The sequence below is a fragment of the Podarcis erhardii genome, assembly GCF_964252035.2.
Source record: "Podarcis erhardii genome assembly, chromosome: 2".
Classification (NCBI taxonomy): domain Eukaryota; kingdom Metazoa; phylum Chordata; class Lepidosauria; order Squamata; family Lacertidae; genus Podarcis; species Podarcis erhardii.
In genome coordinates, this window is record NC_138498.1 from 88455239 (window position 1) to 88477061 (window position 21823).

At 42.2% G+C, this 21823-nt stretch overlaps 1 protein-coding gene across 1 annotated transcript in view; it reads right to left on the reverse strand.

The window, feature by feature from the left end:
• Positions 1–21823, reverse strand: part of UROC1 (urocanate hydratase 1) — a 48425-nt gene that overhangs the window by 7477 nt on the left and 19125 nt on the right. The window contains exons 10-18 of the mRNA XM_081852831.1: positions 20361–20423; positions 19860–20039; positions 17695–17792; positions 17090–17162; positions 15137–15258; positions 8774–8844; positions 6321–6419; positions 4372–4471; positions 1647–1728 (exon numbers count right to left, since the gene is read on the reverse strand). Of these exons, the coding sequence (XP_081708957.1) occupies positions 1647–1728; positions 4372–4471; positions 6321–6419; positions 8774–8844; positions 15137–15258; positions 17090–17162; positions 17695–17792; positions 19860–20039; positions 20361–20423 (888 nt within the window). The remainder of the gene's footprint in view (positions 1–1646; positions 1729–4371; positions 4472–6320; positions 6420–8773; positions 8845–15136; positions 15259–17089; positions 17163–17694; positions 17793–19859; positions 20040–20360; positions 20424–21823) is intronic.

The following is a 21823-nucleotide window of genomic DNA, read 5'->3' on the forward strand; positions in this document are numbered from 1 at the left end:
CTTGCGCCCGGTGGCAGAGAGCAGTTCTCAGCCGTGGCAAGGCACACCCGACCGCAGCAGCTCTGTTGCTGGGTCATGTCCGACCTGGATGCAGAGAGCAGGAGAGTGAGCAGCAGCTGCCCTGCCCCTCTCCTACCCTGAACTGTGGCGAGTGGGAGGGCACCCTCCGTGCTCTGCCCCCCTCAGGAGTGCGCCCGTTCTGGGCAGCGCGGGCATATGTTCCGCCAATGGTATGGAGCGGGGATGGGGGAATCTATGTCACTTCAGATGTTGAACTACAACTTCCACAACAACCCATTACCATTCCAGGAAGCTGGCTGTACTAGCTGAATATAGACTGCATGGTTCCTGTGATCATTTATGTCTGCCAGCACGACAGGAACCAGGATAGCAGAATGGGTGAAAACCTCAATGGACAAGCATTGCAAGGTTGAGGCAAAGGAAAGAAACAGGGACTGTTGTGCCTAACTAAGAGCTTGGGGAGGATATCTTGCTCTAAGAAATCTTCCAGGTTCAGTGCCCACAGAAAAAAAAGTTTAATTTGCTCCTTAAAAAAGAAAGAAAAAAAGCTAAAACTAATTGGAGTGAGAGCGGAGGAAAAAGCAGACTGGCACCTGACCTGTTTTATATCAACGATCCCTTGCTGCATTTTAGCATATGGACATGTTATATTGGGGTCCAAAGGTCACAGGTTTAAATGCAGCTTGTGGGGAATCAAAATGCATCTCATCCACTGGCACCCTGAAGAACTAGGCAAGTTAATATGGTGTTGGAAGTAAGTTCTAGAAAGAAAGAAAGAAAGAAAGAAAGAAAGAAAGAAAGAAAGAAAGAAAGAAAGAAAGAAAACCTCGAAACTACCTTAATAGTAGTCAGTTTTCCACTGAATGCAGTGGTCACTGTCTTAACATCTGGGGCTTTTTTAAAGATCTGGGAATGAATTAGAAGAGAATCTTGCAATATTAGTCAATAAAAAGAAACCTCAAACTCCAGCAGAGTCTACTTAAACCATTCTTATCCTGGTTTTGCACTCTGAAGGCAGCTAATACTGTAAATTCATTCAAAGGCAGCCCACAATAATGGGCTGTGCTGAATGAATCCCACTGGAGCTATTTAAAAGCACAACTGTTCCTCAGTTTTCATTAACTTGCAAAGAGATTGTGTGGGGCACCTTGATGTGTTTCTAAAGCACAGATGGAGAGCCTGTGGTGCTCTGCATGTTCCTCGACTTCCATCCCCCACTATCCCTGACTACTGGCTATTGCTGGTTAAGGGAGTTGGAACCCCACAACATCTGGAGGGCCACAGGTTCCCCTTCGCTGTTTTAAAGTCTTTCCAGAGGAGTAACTACCTTAGGCTGCTTCAGCAAAAACAACAAAGTGTGGCACTTTAATTTGTCACGACATAAGTTTTCATCAGACTGTCATCAACGAAAGCTTATGCCACACTAAGCATGCTAACATGCCACACTACCCTTTCTCATTTATAAAGTTCGAAACAGAAGCAATGGAGACCCCCATGAAGGCATGCCCTTCAGCAGCTCAATCCTGTTGCCCTACAACCATTGCTGTTTTTTGCTGCAGCCGCATGGCACTTCCTTTACTCAGGAAATGACGTCTCCCTTCCTTTTGAAGACAAATTCTCCTTACCAGCCAACGCCACCACCATTGTGCAAGGCAACCCAGGTGGCTCCTCTGAATGAGTCTCCCACAAAATTCTGAACAGCCATATCTGTGGAGTGAGAAAGCAGATGCATTACCGAAGCAGGGGAATTCTTAGGTTAATGTGGGGGAAAGCGCATAATAGACTTGCAGCTGTGAACCCAAAGCTTTCCTTTCTTTCTTCATTTCATTGACTGTTTCCATTCCAGATATCACATTGCCCTAATATTGTTGCCAGAGGGCTAAAGCAAATGCGATGGTAGCAGATCTGTGTGGCAAACTTGAGATTGCTGCCAGATGCCATAGCAATTTAAAGCACAGCCAGTGCTAATTCCGGAACTCTAGACATCCTTAGTGAGTCACCTGAACTACAGTGGTACCTCTGGTTACGTACTTAATTCGTTCCGGAGGTCTGTACTTAACCTGAAACTGTTTTTAACCTGAAGAACCACTTTAGCTAGTGGGGCCTCCTGCTGCCGCTGCGCCACCGGAGCACAATTTCTGTTCTCATCCTGAAGCAAAGTTCTTAACCCGAGGTACTATTTCTGGGTTAGCGGAGTCTGTAACCGGAAGCATATGTAACCTGAGGTACCACTTTATGAGGAATAGGCCTGACCAGGGCAGGCAGCCCAAGGAGTGTCTGCTTCTGCTTCTCCTCCTTATGAGCATCACTATGCTGGCTCATGACCTGTCCTTCCCTCAGACAGGTGATCAGGCAGGCAGCGCCAGCCAGCAGGACTAATGGTCAGGGATTATGAGAGCTGAAGTCTAGCAACATCTAGGAGGTAACAGACTCCCCAACCCAGGCATAACAGATCACAGTCTTCTCCAGAGCCTGTTGAAATCCTTGGAAAGATCACGTCTCTGAAGGCCTTTCCTTGAGAATGGACTTCACTTTGTGATAGATTGTAGGCATTGCTGATGCGTTTTAGCATGTCTCTGAGTTATTCAGTTTGGGGCAGGCTGGATGTTTCTCGTTTAATTTAACTGGCTTCAAGTAAGTATGTTTACAGTGGCTGTAAATTGCCTTGGGAGGGCTTTTGCCCTGAAAGGCTGCCTTTAAATAAAAATACAATCCTTTAAATAAAAATATAAATGCATTTTCTCATGTTATGTGTACTTATAAAACTGATAAACACTTCTTAAGTAACTTCAGCTTATCTGAAATTCAACCATATAAAAATGGAATGTTATTATTTACAAGCAAATTCCTCGTCCTGGAAAATATCTAAGGGCGTTTCCAGAATGTTGTTTTTGGGGGGTGGAGGGCAAGATTCAACCACACACTAGCATATACAGGCTGCACAAAACAAAATAAAAGAAAAAAAATCCTTCCAGTAGCACCTTAAAGACCAACTAAGTTAGTTCTCGGTTAGTTCTAGGTATGAGCTTTCGTGTGCATGCACACTTCTTCAGATACAGGCTGCACAATTAAAGTTGATTTTGTGGTCTTGCACAAACATTCCCAATAGAGGAACAGATGGGGAAATGCACTGAAAAAGGTGAGATAATGCAACACCCCCCACAAATAAGACTGAATGTTCAACAAACAGCTGGTGTCATCTAAGCTCCTCACAAACTTTGTGCAAACAAATCAGGAAGAATGTGCAATAAACAGGTCATCCAGGGCAACTGAAGGCATTACAAAGATGTCTGCAAACATGACATGCATGCTGGCAACATCAGCATTGCCATGTGGGAACCCCTTGCAGACGACCACAGTGCTTGGAGATAGGCAGTCAAGGCCTTTAGCAGTAACCAGAGGAGAAATGACTGCTGGGAGGAGCGCAGAGAGAAGAAGCACCATGGTGTGTCTCGACGCTTTCATCTGCCCCAGCTGCAGCAAAACATATCTCTCCAGTATTGGTCTCTACAGCCACAGCAAGCACTGTAACCCTCCAATGGTTTGACTTCACCCCTGAAAGTGCACTCCACCGTGGTCTCCCAAGACAGACAGATGCCAACCATTAAATGTGCAGAATCTTGGGAGGAAGGAGAATTTCCACAGTGATTTAATTATCGGCCTTTCTTCCCCTTCCCTCCACTAGGCAGGATATCTGCATTTTTATGTTTTGAACTGCCACAATTGTATTCAATGAACTGACACCTGACATTTTGTTTAATTTCTAGTAGCTCCACCTATCAGATGCTAGGATCTTGGTTAGCTGGGTAGAGATGGGAATACCAGTGGGTTCAGCTTGTCATTCAGGGTCAAGAATAGCTGTAGATTCTGAAATTCTCTCTTTTATTCAGGGATGGGCACTTTGTCCTTCTTTGAATTAGTTCCCTGTGTATTGATGGGGTAATGACCATTTACATTATAAATAGTTATAATATAATGTTTACAGTATCCTGGTCTATGTGTTTAAGTTGTGCACTCAAGTTCTGTACTCTAGCTGCAAAGGATGTGCTATTTTTACAACTCCTTTTTTTTTTTTTTTAACCTCGCCTTGTGCGTGCTTATGCCATCTCTGTCTACTTACTGCCTCGGAAAAAGTAGGATATTCCCTATGGAAGTTCAGACTACCATAACCTAGTTAACCTTCCAAGCCAAGGATGATTCAGCATCTCCCTCACCCCCTATTTTGACATCACTGAATTGCGGGCAACCTACCTACCAGTCTAAAACTCTCCATGCTATTCAGTGAAATTATTTTTCGCATCTTAATCAATTCTGATCGCTCAAAAGAGACTATGCACCTATTGAGCTGACCTGCACAAAATGCTGATCCATCATAGATGTTCGACGTTTCTCTGTAAGGACTGTCTGTCCCACTTACATCATGGTGATCTCGACTAAGGACAACTGGTGCCTGCAATATAAAATAAAAGCTGAGGAGAGAGCAGTCGGAACTAGGGTAAGTGGGGGGGTGGGAACAGATCATTCTTCCTATTTAAAAGGAAGAGCCTCAGTTGACAAATGTACACTAAACCAAACTATGGCATAGCTCCAGGTAACAAGGCAGCAGAAAGACCAGGGAAGGAGTTATCACAAAATCCACCCTTTTAGATTCCAAAAATACTTGCTTCAAGATAAGGCCCATTGAGTTCAATGGGGCTTGCTTCTATTTAAGTTGGCATAGGGTTTCAAACCTAAATCACTCCCAGAATTCCCTATTGCCATCTGGCATGGGTCTCTAATGGGATGGGTCAGAAACGACAGACCTGGTGAGGAGAACAAATTTTTGTTTCTGATCTTCTGGCAAGATTAAAGGATTATCTTCATCCTCAATCCCTGCTGTAAATTATTTTAGCATGGAGACCAGTCCAGATGGAGGTACCAGCTGACATCTTCTCAGGGAAAGACTTTAGCAGTGAGTGCTTGTGTTTGATAAAAAGCTTAAACTTATTGAAGTGGAAAGATATGGAGCATGGCCCTGTTTTAGGCTGCTAGCAAATTATGTGGTCTGCTTGTAGTGCACTTATAAAGATGGAAACCATGACATTAGATCATGCAGAAAGAGAGAGAGATGATAGATCGGCATGAGGGTTTGACCTACGTTTTTCATTTATAGTCATTCTTGATTGATAAAAGTATCTTATATTAATGGGCCTTTCTGGAGATCCCAAGAAAGATCCTGGGGTCCAATACTGGAAGCTGATATGCACGGTTATTTCCTATTGTATGCCCCCTGGACAGAAAAGATACTTTAGCCACATTTCTCTGCCATGAATCGTTGTACTGAAATAAATAGGAAGGAATATCTGTGAAAACCACTGGTCATTCCTAACAGGTTTTAAAAAAGGAGTTGGGTTCAGAAACAAATTTTTAAAACCCCACATTTTATACAAAACCTTATCATACCATGTGGTTAGTGTTAGCGCCAACTTCATTTCTGTGGGAATGTTCAGGGAGGCAAGAGAGGATATATATTGTTAAATTACCGTATATCCTTCCCAACTTGTGTTAAAAGTTCTACAATTTAACAGAGTAACATTCCCCTTTTAAAACTTGTACAGCAGATAATGTCTTTGCTAGGCTTGTTTAAGCCTCTAAAATAGGTTTCTTGGTAATTTCCCCTTATCCCCGCATAAAAAGATTAGACACAACACAGTCTTGTATAAAATTATATAAAATAGTTTACTCACATTCTGTTCACAAATGGATCCCAGAAGGCAAACTTAGGTTACAAAATATATATACCTGGAATCTATCCCATAAGGAGATAGTTCTTTTGTCCTCTCTTGGAAACCAAGAGAGCATCTCAGACTAAGTAGATGTTGCTTCTTCGAGGAATGGAGTCAGAGAAAGATATGACTGTTACCTGCATAGGTGAGGTCATGCCCACCTCTGGTTGCATGTAGAGGAAGTCTGTCCCAGCCCAGGAGGAAACAGGAAGTTCCGACTGGCTGGTCCAGACACCCCCTTTTATGTCCACTCTAGGAATGTTGTATTTGACTGCTCTGTGTTTCACATCCCACAATTTCAACCCGATATTCTTTTGTTATTCTGCTGCACATTCATTTGCTTCAGGTGGTTTGCATTTTTAAAGAAAATATCCTTGTCCCAATGTTTTACCTTATCCTGCCAATGTGGGTGATTGTTCAACATGTATTTACTAGATAGCAGAACCATATGGCTTTTTCCATCACAGGCCAATCTTGTATGCTAGAGGAAAAGAAGCAGGTCACACCAAAGTGATATATGCAAAGAGAACGTACCTTAATTTTTCCTTCGGCGATGCTTCGGTTAATAGCCAGTGCAATAGCAACACGACCCTTCTGATCTGAGTACAAAATTCTGGCTTGGGAACCCACAACCTAGAAAATAGAAATAATAGAAATATCTCCAATGCTCCAGATGTGAGCCAGTGACATTTCTCTTCCTCACAATACCCATCTTCAATGATTACGTTATGATGATGTCATTAGGCTTGAAATAAATTATTATTATTATTATTATTATTATTATTATTATTATTATTATTATTAATATGCTGCCCATCTGACTGGGTTTTCCTAGCCACTCTGGGTGGCTTCCAGCAAATTATAAAACCACAGCAAAACATCACACATTAAAAGCTTCCCTATACAGTACAGGGCTGCCTTCAGATGTCTATTAAAGAATTGTGTCTGGGTGCACAGTTGTGGTGTATGTGTGGCCCCAGCAACAGTTATCTGGTTTGCAAATGTGCCTCCCAGGCTCCCAGAGTTTGGCAACACCTGGTTCATCCCAATCCTAGAGCTTTAGCACTTAAGCTTTTCACATTTAGGTCATTTGTACTGACAGGGTGTCATTTGAAACATTTCTAATGTTGGACAAAAATAGCAGTGGGCAGTTTACCCATGCTTTGGGATTCATGCTTGGCTTTTGGTGCTGAAGGACTAATGCTCATCATAAGAATAAATCACACATTGGCTGCCTTGGACTGCCTGAAAGCACTTTTTCTTTAAAGGTATGCATGCCAGAAATGAAAATATTCCCTGAAAGTCCTGTTAGCTTGGAAATTTTCCAAAGCCCCTTCCAATTTACAAAGCCCCTTCCAATACATGATTTAGTGCAGCAACTATGGCCTAGTTTTTGCTAAAGTAATAAATCTGTGTCTGAGCTGGGCTACTTCAGATTGCAGATGGGGCACCTCAAATGTTTTAATGCTTCTCTGTGCAAAGGAAAATAGGTGTCAGGGACAAGGGTTCCACCTTTTCTCTGGTGCTTAGTTTTCTAAGAGCAGAGAATTTTCGTATAAAAAAGCAATCCATCATGATAGGTCCGCCCTGCATGCATGTTTATCACCTCAGTGAGAACTAGTGACATGAATAGAACTAGGTTGGATTCTGCATACAGCCAAGCTTGGAACCAGGGCTACTTAGATAATCCACCTTTGCAGAGTTCCAACCCAGATTTTGAGGTTCCACTGAGTCAGATATGTTTAATGGAGCAAAAATTAAAATCTGTTATTGTTTGGGAGGTACATTTCCAGAATTTGGCAAGCCAACAAGAGGAGATTCCTCTCTTTTCTGCATCTTTTCTTTAACACAATGTGTGTATGCTTAATTGGAAATAAAACCTGTAAACTGTTTTCAAACCTTATATCTTTGTAGTAAAAAACAATGCAAATTTAAAAAATGAACTCCCCACAAAAGGCACCTCAATTTTAATCTCCCCCCAAAAAATTAGCTATTGGATATTGCAAACATTAAAAACAACAACAATAAAAATTCAAGCAATGGCTTGGACCCTAATTTGCCTTTGAAACAAAATTTGTGTTCATAGTATCGGACTTTCCTGTCCCCCCCTTTCCACAGCCCACTGTGATCCCAAAGATTTGATCCCATGGGTTGTTGTTGGTTCTTGGGAATGGTGTGGGAATGCAGCTTGGAGCAGCTGCATATGGAGGTGGACTTGGCAGAAATCATACACACCCTTAAGTGAATTAGAAGTGCAATTCTGGCCAATTTGTTTTTACTTTTTTAAAAAAAAAAAAAGAGTGAGATGCATTTATTTATTTTTTTAGGAAAAGGTTTGTGTATTTCTTCATTTTGGACACATGCACAAAATCCATTCTATTCCAAAAACTGGGAGTGCTATTATTACTCAACTGGAATGGAACCAAAAGGAATGTCATAATTTCAGACGTTTCATGGAGCAGAACTGAGAGAATTAGTTTATTCCTCCTTGCAAGCCATATCATTGCTCAGCCCAATAATGGCAGCTTTGCAATGATGTGGCAAATGTGATTCAAAATGCAGAAGGCAGCATAGCCGCATGGCCATTTTATCACATGCTGTCTGATCTACTCAAGCCACAAATGAATGAGGAAAATGTGATAGTGTGAACTGGGATGCTCATGAATGCAGGCGCATGAGACGCCTCTGTATCCAGAAGGTGATTAATTTTTTTTCAGAGGCCTGGAGGCCAAGGCAAATGTCACATACACAAGCCTGAATACTATAGCCCCACTCTGTCCCCCTCCCCTGCCTATATGTAAATTGCTTTAGGAAGGTGCCAGTGAGATTCTGGCACTGAGAACACAGAGACAACCATTTACCAAGACAACAGTTTTAGGTTTTTGATTGGGCTCAGTCTTCCATTTGGAAACTATGCCCTTTAAAATGATGACACTGAATCTGAGCACCGCACACAGTCATTCTTTTAGTTGGCAGGATCCACATACCAAATTGTGCCTCCTGGCTTCCTGGATCCAGCGGATGTTATCGGAGTATTGCTGCTTCACAGATGCAGTCACTGGACAAGAGGAGGGGAGAGGGGACAAAATGGCTCATAAAGTGAGTACATTGCAGCCTAAGCCATGTGGTAAATCCAGAGGCCAGCACGCAGATACACTATATAGAGAATAAGATACAGGGAATGAAAATGGCATGAGCACCTTTAAGATGACAAGTTAAATAGGAATGGAGGGTGGATAAACGATTGATTGATTGATTGCCATTAGTCTTGCACATAAACATGCACGGCCTATCAGCAAAGGAAATAATTTACAGTGGTACCTCTGGTTACGAACTTAATTTGTTCCAGAGGTCCATTCTTAACTTGAAACCGTTCTTAATCTGAGGTACCACTTTAGCTAATGTTGCCTGCCGCTGCTGCTGCGCCACCGCCACGCGATTTCTCTTCTCATCCTGAGGTAAAGTACTTAACCCAAGGTAATACTTCTGGGTTAGCAGAAGTAACCTGAAGTGGTTGTAACCTGAGGTGTTTGTAACCTGAGGTAACACTGTACTTTATCTATTTAGCAAATTAATAAACCACCCTTCATCACACTGTAATCCCAAAGCGGTTTCCAATAAAATAACAAAAGCAAGATAGCATGTTCATGACCAAATATAACCAACTGCCAGAGATAAATGTCAAATATGTGCACCAATACTGAGGAGACATTATTTTAAGCCTGCCCAGGCATGATCTCTTCCATGATGCTTGCAGTTCAACTGCAAGATCCTTTAATTAAGCGTTGAGGATTAATATGCCTGTCTTTTTAATAACCATGAATAACACATCTGCTTCCTTAGGAGAATTATACTGCATTTTAAATTCCATAGGGAACTATCCTGTAAAAGGACAATGGGAGACTTGAATGAAAAAATGTGTTTAATGGGCATTTGCAAAATATGACAGAACAAATACAAAAGGGAGTATTAATATCTCTGAAAGGCTTTAGATCACCCTGGAAAACAAACATGGTAAATCTGGGGTGCAAAACTGCTCAAGGAACAAGCATGGACTGCCCACTTCTATTCTGTCCAAGTGCGGCAATTCATTCACCCTTCCTAGGTAGAATCACTGACCTTTCATTAGCTTGACTTTGAAAATCCTTCCTGAATTGCTGAATCTCACATTTAAAATAAAAAGGGGGGAAAGTTGCCTCTTTTCTCATGAAACCGATCCTTTATCAATTTACTTTGTTGCCTCTGCTGCTTGCTGATCTTTATTTAGGTTCCAGAAGATACTAAAAGTATGTTGTGATCTCAGCCACATTATTTGTGTCAGCAAGGAAACTGACTCCCTAGCCTCAGAGTTATTTTGTATTTTATTTTTACATCATCCAAGCCTCTCCAAATATACACAGGAAAGCACATTCTTCACATAAAACCGGTAAAGACAATTTCACTCCCACGCCAGCCTTGATGCAGAGAGGTCATCATTTCTCAGCAGATATTCCAATTTTTACAGAGTGTCACTTCAACGGGATAACCTTGGACATACTAATTTTGACTTTAGTAACCATAATTTTTGACTTTAGCAACTATAATCACATTTGAGTGTGTGTGGTGCAAAACACCAGCATTAGACTATGATTCAGTCTAACACTTTATATAGGTTAATGCGCAACAACCAAAGTATCCTGGGCATTCTGCTACACAGAAGTCTATTTGCTTGTAGTAGCTATAGTTCTGAGGGTTGCCACAGGCACCAGGAATTAGTCTAGTCCTTTCAATAGCACACCTGATGCTTCCTGGAGCCAGTGTGGTGTAGTGGTTAAGAGTGGTAGTCTCCTAATCTGGGGAACTGGGTTCGCGTCTCTGCTCCTCCACATGCAGCTGCTGGGTGACCTTGGGCCAGTCACACTTCTGTGAAGTCTCTCAGCCCCACTCACCTCACAGAGTGTTTGTTGTGGGGGAGGAAGGGAAAGGAGAATGTTAGCCGCTTTGAGACTCCTTAAAGGGAGTGAAAGGCGGGATATCAAATCCAAACTCTTCTTCTTCTTCTTCTTCTTCTTCCATTGCTATTTATCTATTGACTGCCCTTAGCAGAGAGCTGGAAGTAACAGCTAACAAAAGGAGTGGTACCAGCACCACCATCAATGCTGGTGAGAAAGATGGAACAGCTCTCCATGTACACATAAAAAATCACTGGAACTGACAGCTGATACAGCCACGCAGAGGCTTCTGTACACCTGAGGTGGGTGGGTTAACAAGTTTCTTAGCTGAAGACTGGTCTTGGTCCTCATATCTTTTCCTTCTGCTTCACATTGTGTGGTAGTCCTTCTTTCTGCTTCATAGCATGGTGTGGCATATAGCATCAAAGGCTATAAAGTTTAAGGGCTTGCTCCCCGTGCATGAGAATCACTTGGCTACTCATCAGTTGCTCACAGCTGACTGTGAGGTAATTGACCTCACAGGAAAACTTTTCATTTGATGTGATTAGAGCAGATCTAAAAGTTCTCCCTGTGGTGGCCTTTCTGCACATTCTATGAAAAATATATTAAATAGCAGTTTGCGACTGTTAAAGCCCCAAATGGCTTAGGACTGGGACACCTTTTCTATGGCTGCATAACTCTCCACCTAAGAAAGCTCACTTTGCCCCCTCTTTGGTTGCTTTCTGTCCTCACTATGTGAGGACCTTCCTTTGCAGTCGGCATCTAACCTTCCAAGTCATTAGTGATAACCTCTCCTGAAATATCCAATACTCGAAGTGCTTTACCTGCTGTAACTACTTTATCTGTCTAGAGGGTGCCAATGTGGTGCCCCCTAGATGGTTTTGAACTCCAGTTTGCATCAGAACCAGCTATTGTTATGGCCAATGATCAGGGATGATAGGAGATGTAGTTCAGCAGCATCTGGAAAAAGCACCATGTTGTTACCCCTCGTCTATTAGTTTGCATTTTTAACTGATCATTTAAATGCTTCTTCTGTCATGTGTGTCTTAAAGGAAAAAGCAAGGTAAAAACATTTTTTTAATAATAATAAATAAATAATGTGACAGGTTTCTGTCTCTACAGTTTTTGGCATTCCTTTTCAATTCTGCTTGATAAAATTAATTTTATTATTATTATTATTATTATTATTATTATTATTATTATTATTATTATTACTATTATTATTTAAAACAGAGGCAGCTTCGCTTCTTCAGAATGACAGTGTATGGCTAGGAGCCTGAATGTGGAATGTCCCAAATTCAAAGAATTGGAATTTTGTTTTGGTCATTATACTAATGATATGCACATTCCACAAGAGGAGTGTTTGAATGGCCCAACAAAGGAGCGACTGTAGCTATTAACCAGCCACTCAATGGCCAGCTTGATCTAAAGTTGCTGACTTGGTGTGTCAAAAATGGATCCCATGAGGCCATGTTCTGTACCTATCTGTGGAAGACAAAGAGGCAATTCAAATGTCCATATGGAGAATATGGGTTGACTGGAACCAGGAGGAATTTGGTTCACAGTGAAGCCACTGTGTGTTTGCTTCACCACAGGCACAGTTTTTGCCACTCAGCTCACACTGACCACACCATAATCCCTCCACTTCTGGAACTTTTCCAAAAGAATGGTAAACGTGGTTTGGGGTGCCAGCTAGGTCCGGGGTAAAGCAACCACACACTTCCCCATGTTAACAAACCCTGCAGAGATCCATTCAACTGGCTTTCTCAACCTTCCAATATGTCACTCTTGAAGATGAGGACTGTAGCTGAAGTTCTGCTTCTAGCTATAGCATAGTTGAATGGCAAGCAGAGCATTCAGTAACGAAGAGGTCAAAGGGGATTCCTAGAAAGGTTCATCTTATTAGACATCCACCCCACTGAAATTCAGTAGTTGTTTCTCTCTGAATTCCTCTGTCCATTGCTCTGCCAAGCACAACAACAAATTCAATAACTGAGATGCGACCTAATCTCCTTCAGTCAGCTGGATTTTTAAAATGTCTATATATATATACACATACACACACACACACAATTCTGATGGGCACTTTCTTGTGAGACACAGTCTTAGAGCTTTATCTTGCATTAAAATAGTTTGGGTCTCTATCCCCCTTGAACAGTGGGAAAGTCAAGGCAGTCTTTCTAGGGTCGGATGCCATACCTTCCGGGAATATCTGCACTGTGAGAATGAGAGCATTCCAGCTTGTCACTGTGTTTGTCATCACCCAATCACACAAAACATAATAGTCTTTTGCAGGCCCCCTATAGTGCCATATGGGCAGGGGGTAGAGGTACCTTTGCAGAAGGACCGTAACTCAGTGGCAGAACATGCTCCTTGCATTCAAAAACTCTTAGGTTCAACCCCTAGCATCCCCAGGTATGAGCTAGGAAAGACTCTGTTTAAAACCAGGTAGGGCTGGGTGATACCCCTGTCTGAAACTCTGGCACTATTGCCAGTTACTAGAAGTGAGAGCTGGACCATAAAGAAGGCTGATCGCCGAAGAATTGATGCTTTTGAATTATGGTGCTGGAGGAGACTCTTGAGAGTCCCATGGACTGCTAGAAGATCAAACCTATCCATTCTGAAGGAAATCAGACCTGAGTGCTCACTGGAAGGACAGATCATGAAGCTGAGGCTCCAATACTTTGGCCACCTCATGAGAAGAGAAGACTCCCTGGAAAAAACCCAGATGTTGGGAAAGATGGAGGGCACAAGGAGAAGGGGACGACAGAAGACGAAATGGTTGGACAGTGTTCTCGAAGCTACCAGCATGAGTTTGACCAAACTGCGGGAGGCAGTGGAAGACAAGAGTACCTGGCGTTCTCTAGTCCATGGGGTCACAAAGAGTCGGACACGACTAAATGACTAAACAACAACAACAACAAGCCATATTGAGCTAGTTGAACTATGGTCTGCCTTAGTATTGCAGCTTTCTATGTGTGTTATTAGGCAAAGGTGCTCTTTTTTCAATTCCAAAGTTTGGGGCCGTTGCCAGCAATGTGTTCACATCTACTCATTTCCTTAAAAATAAATAAATTAAAATCATATTTAAAGTACTGTAGTGGGGTTAGCAAACTTTGTTAATATTGAGGGGCACATTTTCTCAGGTGTCAGGGGCTGTATGCTGGCAGAGGGCAGGACTAGAACTATATGTGGGTGGGTCTACACCTTCTCTCTCATCCTCTCTCATTCTCTCTCTCTGGCACTCCTTTTTCTCTTTCACTCCCTCCTTCATTCTACCAAACAGGTTGCTGGCAGAAGAACAGACCACTCTTGCCAGAAGTCTAAAACTATCCCTTGCAGAGGGATTTTGAAATTAGGCCGAGGGCGACATTAAATCAGGCTGAGGGACACGTGCAGCCACTGGTTGTCCACTCCCATCTTACAGGAAGCCTTCAATCCTTTGCCAGCAAACCAGCTAAGAGATGTCAAGATCAGAAAGCCAAGTAATGAAGCCTTCATATGGCAAAACCGCTGTTCATTCCTTAAGCATGACAACATGAATTATTTTGCTTCCAGTGTGTCATCAGGTATAGGACCTCATTGTATGAAAATATTATATTCTATTCAGTCTGTCGTATCTGCATCCCATCTTATTCCCCAAAAGCTCAGTTGCATAGATGGGGTGGTATTCAACTAAATAACTGAACTCATGCAAGGATTACCACTAGTGCAATTTCCTCCCCTCCTGCCCCTGTGCTTGCCATCTTCAGATCTTCCCTGGAGGGTTGGTGGAACCCCCAGAGCAGATTTAGGAGCCACACAGTGGTTGGGGGGGGGGGAGAACATTATATTGTGCAAATAGAAATCCTTGTGCTGATGGAGGATTAGCCTTAATGCTATGTTAAATACAACCTCTCATTTTACCCCAGATCTCCCACTCTGAGCCCTACACTCTGTCAGTCCCTCTGGCCTCCTCTTGATGTTTCTACTCAAGATTTACTTGGTTTTGTTGCCTGTAATAGAGGAAGGGGTTGCAGGTGTCAATGACCCTGCAAATACACATGGAAATGGCAAGTTCCAATGGCTATAAAAGACATATGTGAACTCCGCTGTCAGAGGCAGCATGCCTTAGAACACCGGTTGCTGGGAATCACAGATGGAGAGAGTGCCATTTTGCTCATGTCCTGCATGAGGGCTTCTCAAAGGCCTCTGGTTGGCCTCTGTGAGAACAGAGCACTGGGCTGGATGTGTCCTTGGCCTGATCCAGCAGGGCACCTCTGACATTTCGCACCCAGAAGATGTGTCTGTCTGGGAAATTTACCTTGAAGTGGATAATAATTTGGTATTTATGGTCTTAGTTGCAAGACACAATAAACTGCAGGTAGGTTTATCCATATCCCAGATTCACCTTCCATACTAGAAAATGGGTCGTCTTACCTCCCTGAAGCACAGCTTTCTCAAGCACTGATGTTGCAATGAAGTCGGTGGTTGCCAAATCTTCTGGGTTGCCTGAGGTACAAACCCAACGGAATGGTCCAAATCCCAAAGAAAAAATGTCACTGGGAAGGGAATATGTTTCACGATTAGAAGATAGCTGAAATTCCTGCCATATTTATCCTGGCAGTTAGCAATGCTTTTCTTTCATTAACTGAAGATGAAAGAATTCCAGCTATTTAAAAAAAAACACTAATCCAAACACTAAGTTCTTCGGGCCATTATTTTTGAATTTCCACCAAGGCTTTACAGATGTAAGCTACTGTTTCTGTCTGTGGGTATCACACCTGTCATAAGCACGTTCTGAGAGAAGAACAGGGAGGTTTAAGTGAAGAAGCAACCAGCTAATTTCTTCTACTCAGAGTAGACCCATTGAAATTACAGGCAACAACCATTTCCTGCAGGGCTTCTCTTCCCGGCCCCTTCATATGTTGGCAGGGCATGCAAAAGAACGCATAAGTGCATTTAGTCCCCATTTCACCCTCTTCCCAGTCCAAAAGGACCCACACACCTGCAATTATGCATCAGTTGGACACACCTAAAATAGTTGTCACCTGTAATGGACCTAGGTTAGTCATGTCCATTCATTTCAATGGGTAGAAGAACTCGGTTGGATACAAAACATATTTTATTCTTCAACTACATTCATAGTTAGCAGCTAGGGTGGGTTTAGTAATTCCTGGTTTAGTAATGCAGCATGAAACCAGGAGTGCAGGAAAGGAGTGTGGAAAAGGCAGGGATTTCCCTTTGGAATGCCCTATAATTTACATTTAAGATGTGTTAGCTGGTCTATATTCTCTGGGGTGCAAAAAGAAAAAAGAAAAGTGGGGGAGTAAGTTCAGTCTTGGAACACACTGCGCTTTGTCTCTCAAGTGTTTCATCTCTCTTGCTCGATTCTCTCATTACAGTGGTACCTCATGTTACAGATGCTTCAGGTTACAGACTCTGCTAACCCAGAAATAGTACCTCAGGTTAAGAACTTTGCTTCAGGGTGAGAACAGAAATCGTGCGGCGCCAGCATGGCAGCAGCAGGAGGCCTCATTAGCTAAAGTGGTAACTCAGGTTAAGAATAGTTTCAGATTAAGAATGGACCTCCAGAATGAATTAAGTTCTTAACCCAAGGTACCACTATACTTTCCTCCAGCTCAGAATTTGTCTGATAAATCCCCACCAGCTCTCTATACATGTTCATATCCACATGACAGAGTGGCAAATGGGACGAGCTTCTCTATTCAAGGAGCTCACATTAGTGTTTAAAGCCCTATAGCAACTTAGGTCCCAAATATCTGAGACCATCTTCACTCCTACTGACGTTCTTGGGTGTTAAAGATCTGCAGAGAGGGTTTCTCTTGATAGTACCTTCACCCTCAAAAAGCACAGGGAAGTAAAGCCCCCAAATTGTGGAAGACCCTTTTCACTGATGTGTGTTTAGCATCTTCACTTAACCGTTTTCTCCTTGTGCTGAAGATGCACTCTGGCCTTTGACAACTAAGGAATTTTGTTTTATGGGACCGACCTCTTTCGCTGAATTTATACTGTTCTGTTCTATCTGGAATGGTTTCATTTAGTTTTTATAACTCTGGTGGTTTTATCTGTTTTCATTATTGTATATTCTGTTGTAATCTTCCCTGGGACTGTACGGTGAAGGGTAGCTAGGAAACCTTTTGTGAACTGCAGCTTTTAAGAACCCATCTTATAGCTTCTGGTCTACCGACAGATTATTTAATCACAAAAGACAATTCAGTTTTTATGAATATACAGGAATGACAAAAAATGGTCCCAAACAGGAAAACTCATCCAGTGTCTTTCTCCTTCTCTTCCTAATCCCCACCCAAAGCACAAGATTCAAGTCTTCTTTCTACATTAGTGTTCCACATTTTATTCTCTCCTACATACCCCATAATGTGTTGGACGTAAGAAGGGTATCGAAATTCAGCTTTGCTGGTACCTCTTTTCTCGATGTCAGCACCTTTGGAACAATTTAAATATAAGTTTCAATTTAAAGTGCTGGGGGTTTTTTTGTTTTTTGTTTTTACCTTTAAAGCCCTACACAGTTGTTATTATTATTGGATATGGAATTATGCTGCTTTGCATGTTGTGCTGGATATGACTGCAGAAAAATAGGATATAAATGTGATGATGATGATGATTTAACCCTTTTGCCAGAGTTTTACAGACAGGGTTTGGGTGAGCAGGATTGGATAGCTCTCCAATTGGCTGCCAGTGGGGCGTATTGGAAAAAGTTATACATTTTAAATGCCACACAGTAGGTATTGCATGCAGGAGAAGTTAACATGAAACTCACATGTGATTCTTCTTGAATGTGAGATCATCATATACCAATGGTTACATGCTTTTTCCTACACAGAAAAGCGCCCCCCCCTTTCCTGTAGAAAATGTGCAACATGGGGAGCACCCCTGTTCTTGGGATATGTTATCTGCTGTACTCGGCCAAATGCACTACTTGCTTAACTTATGCAAAAAGGAAAAGCGCTACTTACCTGCTCTCTGAGCTTCTAGAAGGAAAGCATTTCCATAATCCCAGAAAAACATTCCTTGGTCAGAGAGCCTGTTGATGGCAGCCACTTGTCTCCTCAGACTGAAAATGGAAAGTTATAACGTTCTCTCAACACTATATGAATTTCCATAAAGAAAAATTATGAGCATGCACTAGGCCCTGAAATGAATGAACCAAAGTCTGCCATGTCTTAATTGCAATGGGTCTACTCTGAGTAGGACTAGCATTTAATACCACCCGTTATTTACAGTCCTGTGTTTGATTTGCTTATTCTTTAAAGCACCCTGGGATCTTACAGGATAAAGGGCAGTTAAAAAGTGTAATTCATTATTAAGACTGAGACTAGTCTAATTAACACTGTTATTCTGAGGATAACATGAGACAAGGATACACTGCAAACTTAGAAGAAGGTAGGAAAAAGATCATCACAGTAAAATAATGAAATGGGTGTATTTATTTATTTGCATTGAAATTTATGAGGCACTTTTCCATCCAAAAGGGGCCCTTAGAGTGGAATATTGGAGGGTGAAGCATAAGAGTTATAAAATTAATGCAGTAAGAAGTCAATCAAAATAAATACTGAAAGAATAACGTATGAAATCCTAAGCTGCAAAAACAAACAAAAATCCCCAAGCAATCCATCAACATAGTCAATACTGCATGCACATAAATAAAATAGTAGGAGGTAGTTTTCATCAGACAAATAAAGGTCATTAAAGAAAGACCTAGGCAAACTTTCCAGGAGAGAGATTTCCTTTGTCTGAGCACTGCAACAGAGAAGGCCCTTTCCTACATTCCCAACAGCCTCTGAAACTGTTGGTGGGATCAAGGTCTCCCTTGAAGATCTCAGTGGATGGGTATGCAGCCCTGGCAAAAGAATTTGTGTTCCTAAAAAGGTAACTATTAATTGACATAGGCTGACAGCAAGTGTGAGAGTGGGCAACCATGGTTTGGGGGCAATGACTGCCCCTATCATGTACAAAGTGAATATATAGACGAGCAGACTCGAAGTCTTCCCCATCTTCCTGCAGTCTGATATTTGAATGTCTTTTGAACCCAGAGAGGCTCCGATACTGGAAGTAAACCCAGCTGGGGAAGGAGGTGCTTGGGCAACGGGAGCAGGGATGGTTTGCCCAATGTTGAATGCAACTTTCTACTATTGAGCCAGCTTCCTTGAGTGGCCTTCTTGTCCCTGGAAAATTTGAAGTCAGAAATACCACTGGCTTCTCACATTCTAGGGAAGAATGGTTATCACTCAGGTGGAACATTTCAGTTTCTGGCAACTCAGCTCTCCTCACTCACATGCTCTTTTTGTTCTTTAAGTCAAACCCTTTTCTCACTTCTGATTTGGGCAGACAAATGGATCTGCTGCCATGTTGTGTCTAATTTAAACCATCAAATCTGTTTGACCTAGCATCAGTCGATCGGAGTGACTCCTGGCTCCCAAACCATCTTTTATGAAAATGAGACCTAACAGGAACAAGCTACAGGATGAGAATCATTACCGCTAATCTATAGAGCCCAATTCCCTAATTCCCAGCTCCTGTGAGTATGCATTGGAAAAACAAGCAGCTGGCGATGGCTCAAAATCAATGCAGCTGGGTCACTTAACATTTGCAGCATTCTCAGAAATAAAACTCCTCTTCCTGCACAGTCATTTGCAGATTTGATTTTAGAGCAAGGCTGAAGAAATGAATGACATTTCTGTAGCCCGCTTCGACCTTCAGAAAGGAGGATTCTTCTTTCTGGTGCATAGTTCTGCCCCTGAGTTTGTCATAAGTGTATGATGCTGATGAAGAGATATCCTTTCAGACTGAATTTGATATCCCAGTGTGCAGTTTCTGGTGTTCGGATTTTATGAATGTCATTCCAAAATCAATTCCACCCCCCTATAGCTAGCTAGCTAGCTAGATAGATAGACAGATATAGATAGATAGATAGATAGATAGATAGATAGATAGATAGATAGATAGATGATAGATAGATAGATAGATAGATAGATAGATAGATGATAGATAGATAGACCCCAAACTTAACTGTGTCTATAGAAGAAAAGTGAATATTACAAGAGACATTTGACCTCACAACAGAAGCAGAGTTTTGTTTAAAAAATTGTCCCAAGAAAACTTGTTCAAATTATTGAAGTACCTCTCTTGCACTAGGGTTCGGAATTTCACAGGATTGCTGGACATGAGCTGGTTAGCCTCCTTAAAGCTCAGCTGTACCGGGTAGTAGCCTCCATTAAAAGGATTGTGACAAGATGTTTGGTCAGACCCCAAATCAGCTAGCAGTTCTCCAGTGGTATTGAATTCCTCTGCAAGTCTCTCCCTGCACACAGAAAGAGGAAAAAGTGGACAACTATAGATCAGATTTTGGTATGGAAATAGAAAAGTAGATACCAGGAGCACCTAGACGAAACTTTGGTAAATTAGCCCCTTTGTATTGCTAAGGGATGGACGCATTGTAGGAAATGGCACAACCAACACTTCAGGCATTTGTAAATCACACTGATTTCAATGACAAATACTTCAATCTCCCATTAAAATCAATGAGGCTGGGAGAAATTTCACGACACATTTTTTATCAGAACTGCAACATGGATTCCCCGCTCCTCCCCTGCTATCGCAAGGTTCATTATTAGCTACTTACCAAAGATCTACCACATTCCCATGATATCCCAGGCTAAGAGCCATTTTCTTCTTCTTTGCTTCTCTGTGTACAAGTCAAAAGGGATTAACTTTTAACAATTCAAAAGCAACTTAATTTTAAAAAAAATCGATGTCACGATAGTTTTAGGTTTAAAAGATACTAAAAAACGTTGCTGGGGGGGATGTTCAGATGAAGACTTTTAAGCAAATAACAATGTCTAGAATCCTCTTGAAACTATAAAGTGAGATAAAACTACTCTCCTGACATGCTACATTTTTCTCATCTACATCCAGGGACCTCTTTGTTCTTACAATCCCCTCCTTGACATCTGGCCTGACTGCCTGTCCTATTTCTCTGTATGTCATTGGCTGATCTTCTCTGATGTCAAAGTGAGTATTCAGGCAGGGATGTCACAGATGTCCTGTAGGTACCAGAAACTGTTCTGGTCTTGAGGGCTTGGATTATTACCTTTAAGACTCTGAAGTGTTTGAAATTCCAAAAATGCAGGAATAACTCTTTTTAACAAATTAAACATATATGAATCAAGATGGTACTATGTGTTATTGGATAGTATCTGGCTGATGCGAATCAGGTGAGACGTTTGAAAGCAGGCAGACAATTCTTGCTGTTACGTGATATTATGCTATGTGATATTTATGTTAATAGTGTGGTTCTGCAGTTTGAGCACTGGCGGAGGAAGAGGAGTGCGGGGGGAGTGCACCGCCCCCGGCAGTGCAACCCCAGTGGGGTGCCATTGCGGTCCCCCCGCCGCCTGTGCTGGGTGCCACGCCCCCGCAGGCAGTGCGCCACGCCCCAGGACACTCGTCATGCCCCTGCAGCAGCACGCCCCACCTTGGGACACGCCCCAGCTCTGGCCCCGCCTGCTCTCTACCCCCCGGTGCTGGAGCATGAAGCTCCGCCACTGAGTTTGAGATCAAAGCACTAAAGAATTCATGTATGTTCTGCTCCAAAGTGGAAAAATTATTCACACTAAGGCAGGTATGGGGAACCTGTGACACACACGCCATGTTCTTTTTCTCCAACTCTAATCAGTTGCAGTCAACATGGTGAATGCTCAGGGTTGATGGGAGATGTAGTTCAACACTTCTCAGAATGCCACAGATTCCACACACCTGCACTAAGGCAGACATGGCAGAAGACGTGAGCCTTGATTGTGCTGAAAAAAAAGGACAAGAATTTTATACGTGCGAATTCCTACTTCAAGGAATGTGGCAAGTTGCATGTTTCATGTTTTTCACCATTGCAAAGTCTTAAATTGTTAGCCAGTTTCTGCCCCTCTTCACTACACACCTTTAAAACAAATAGGGGAAACAGATGTCAGGACCAGCCCCAAGAGAGTTTTTTATTTTAGTGAGGAGCACTGACCTAGTAGTCACTCACTTCTGAGAAATGTGAGGTTAAGCACTAGAAATAAACCATAGCAGAGATAGGGCAGAGAGGGT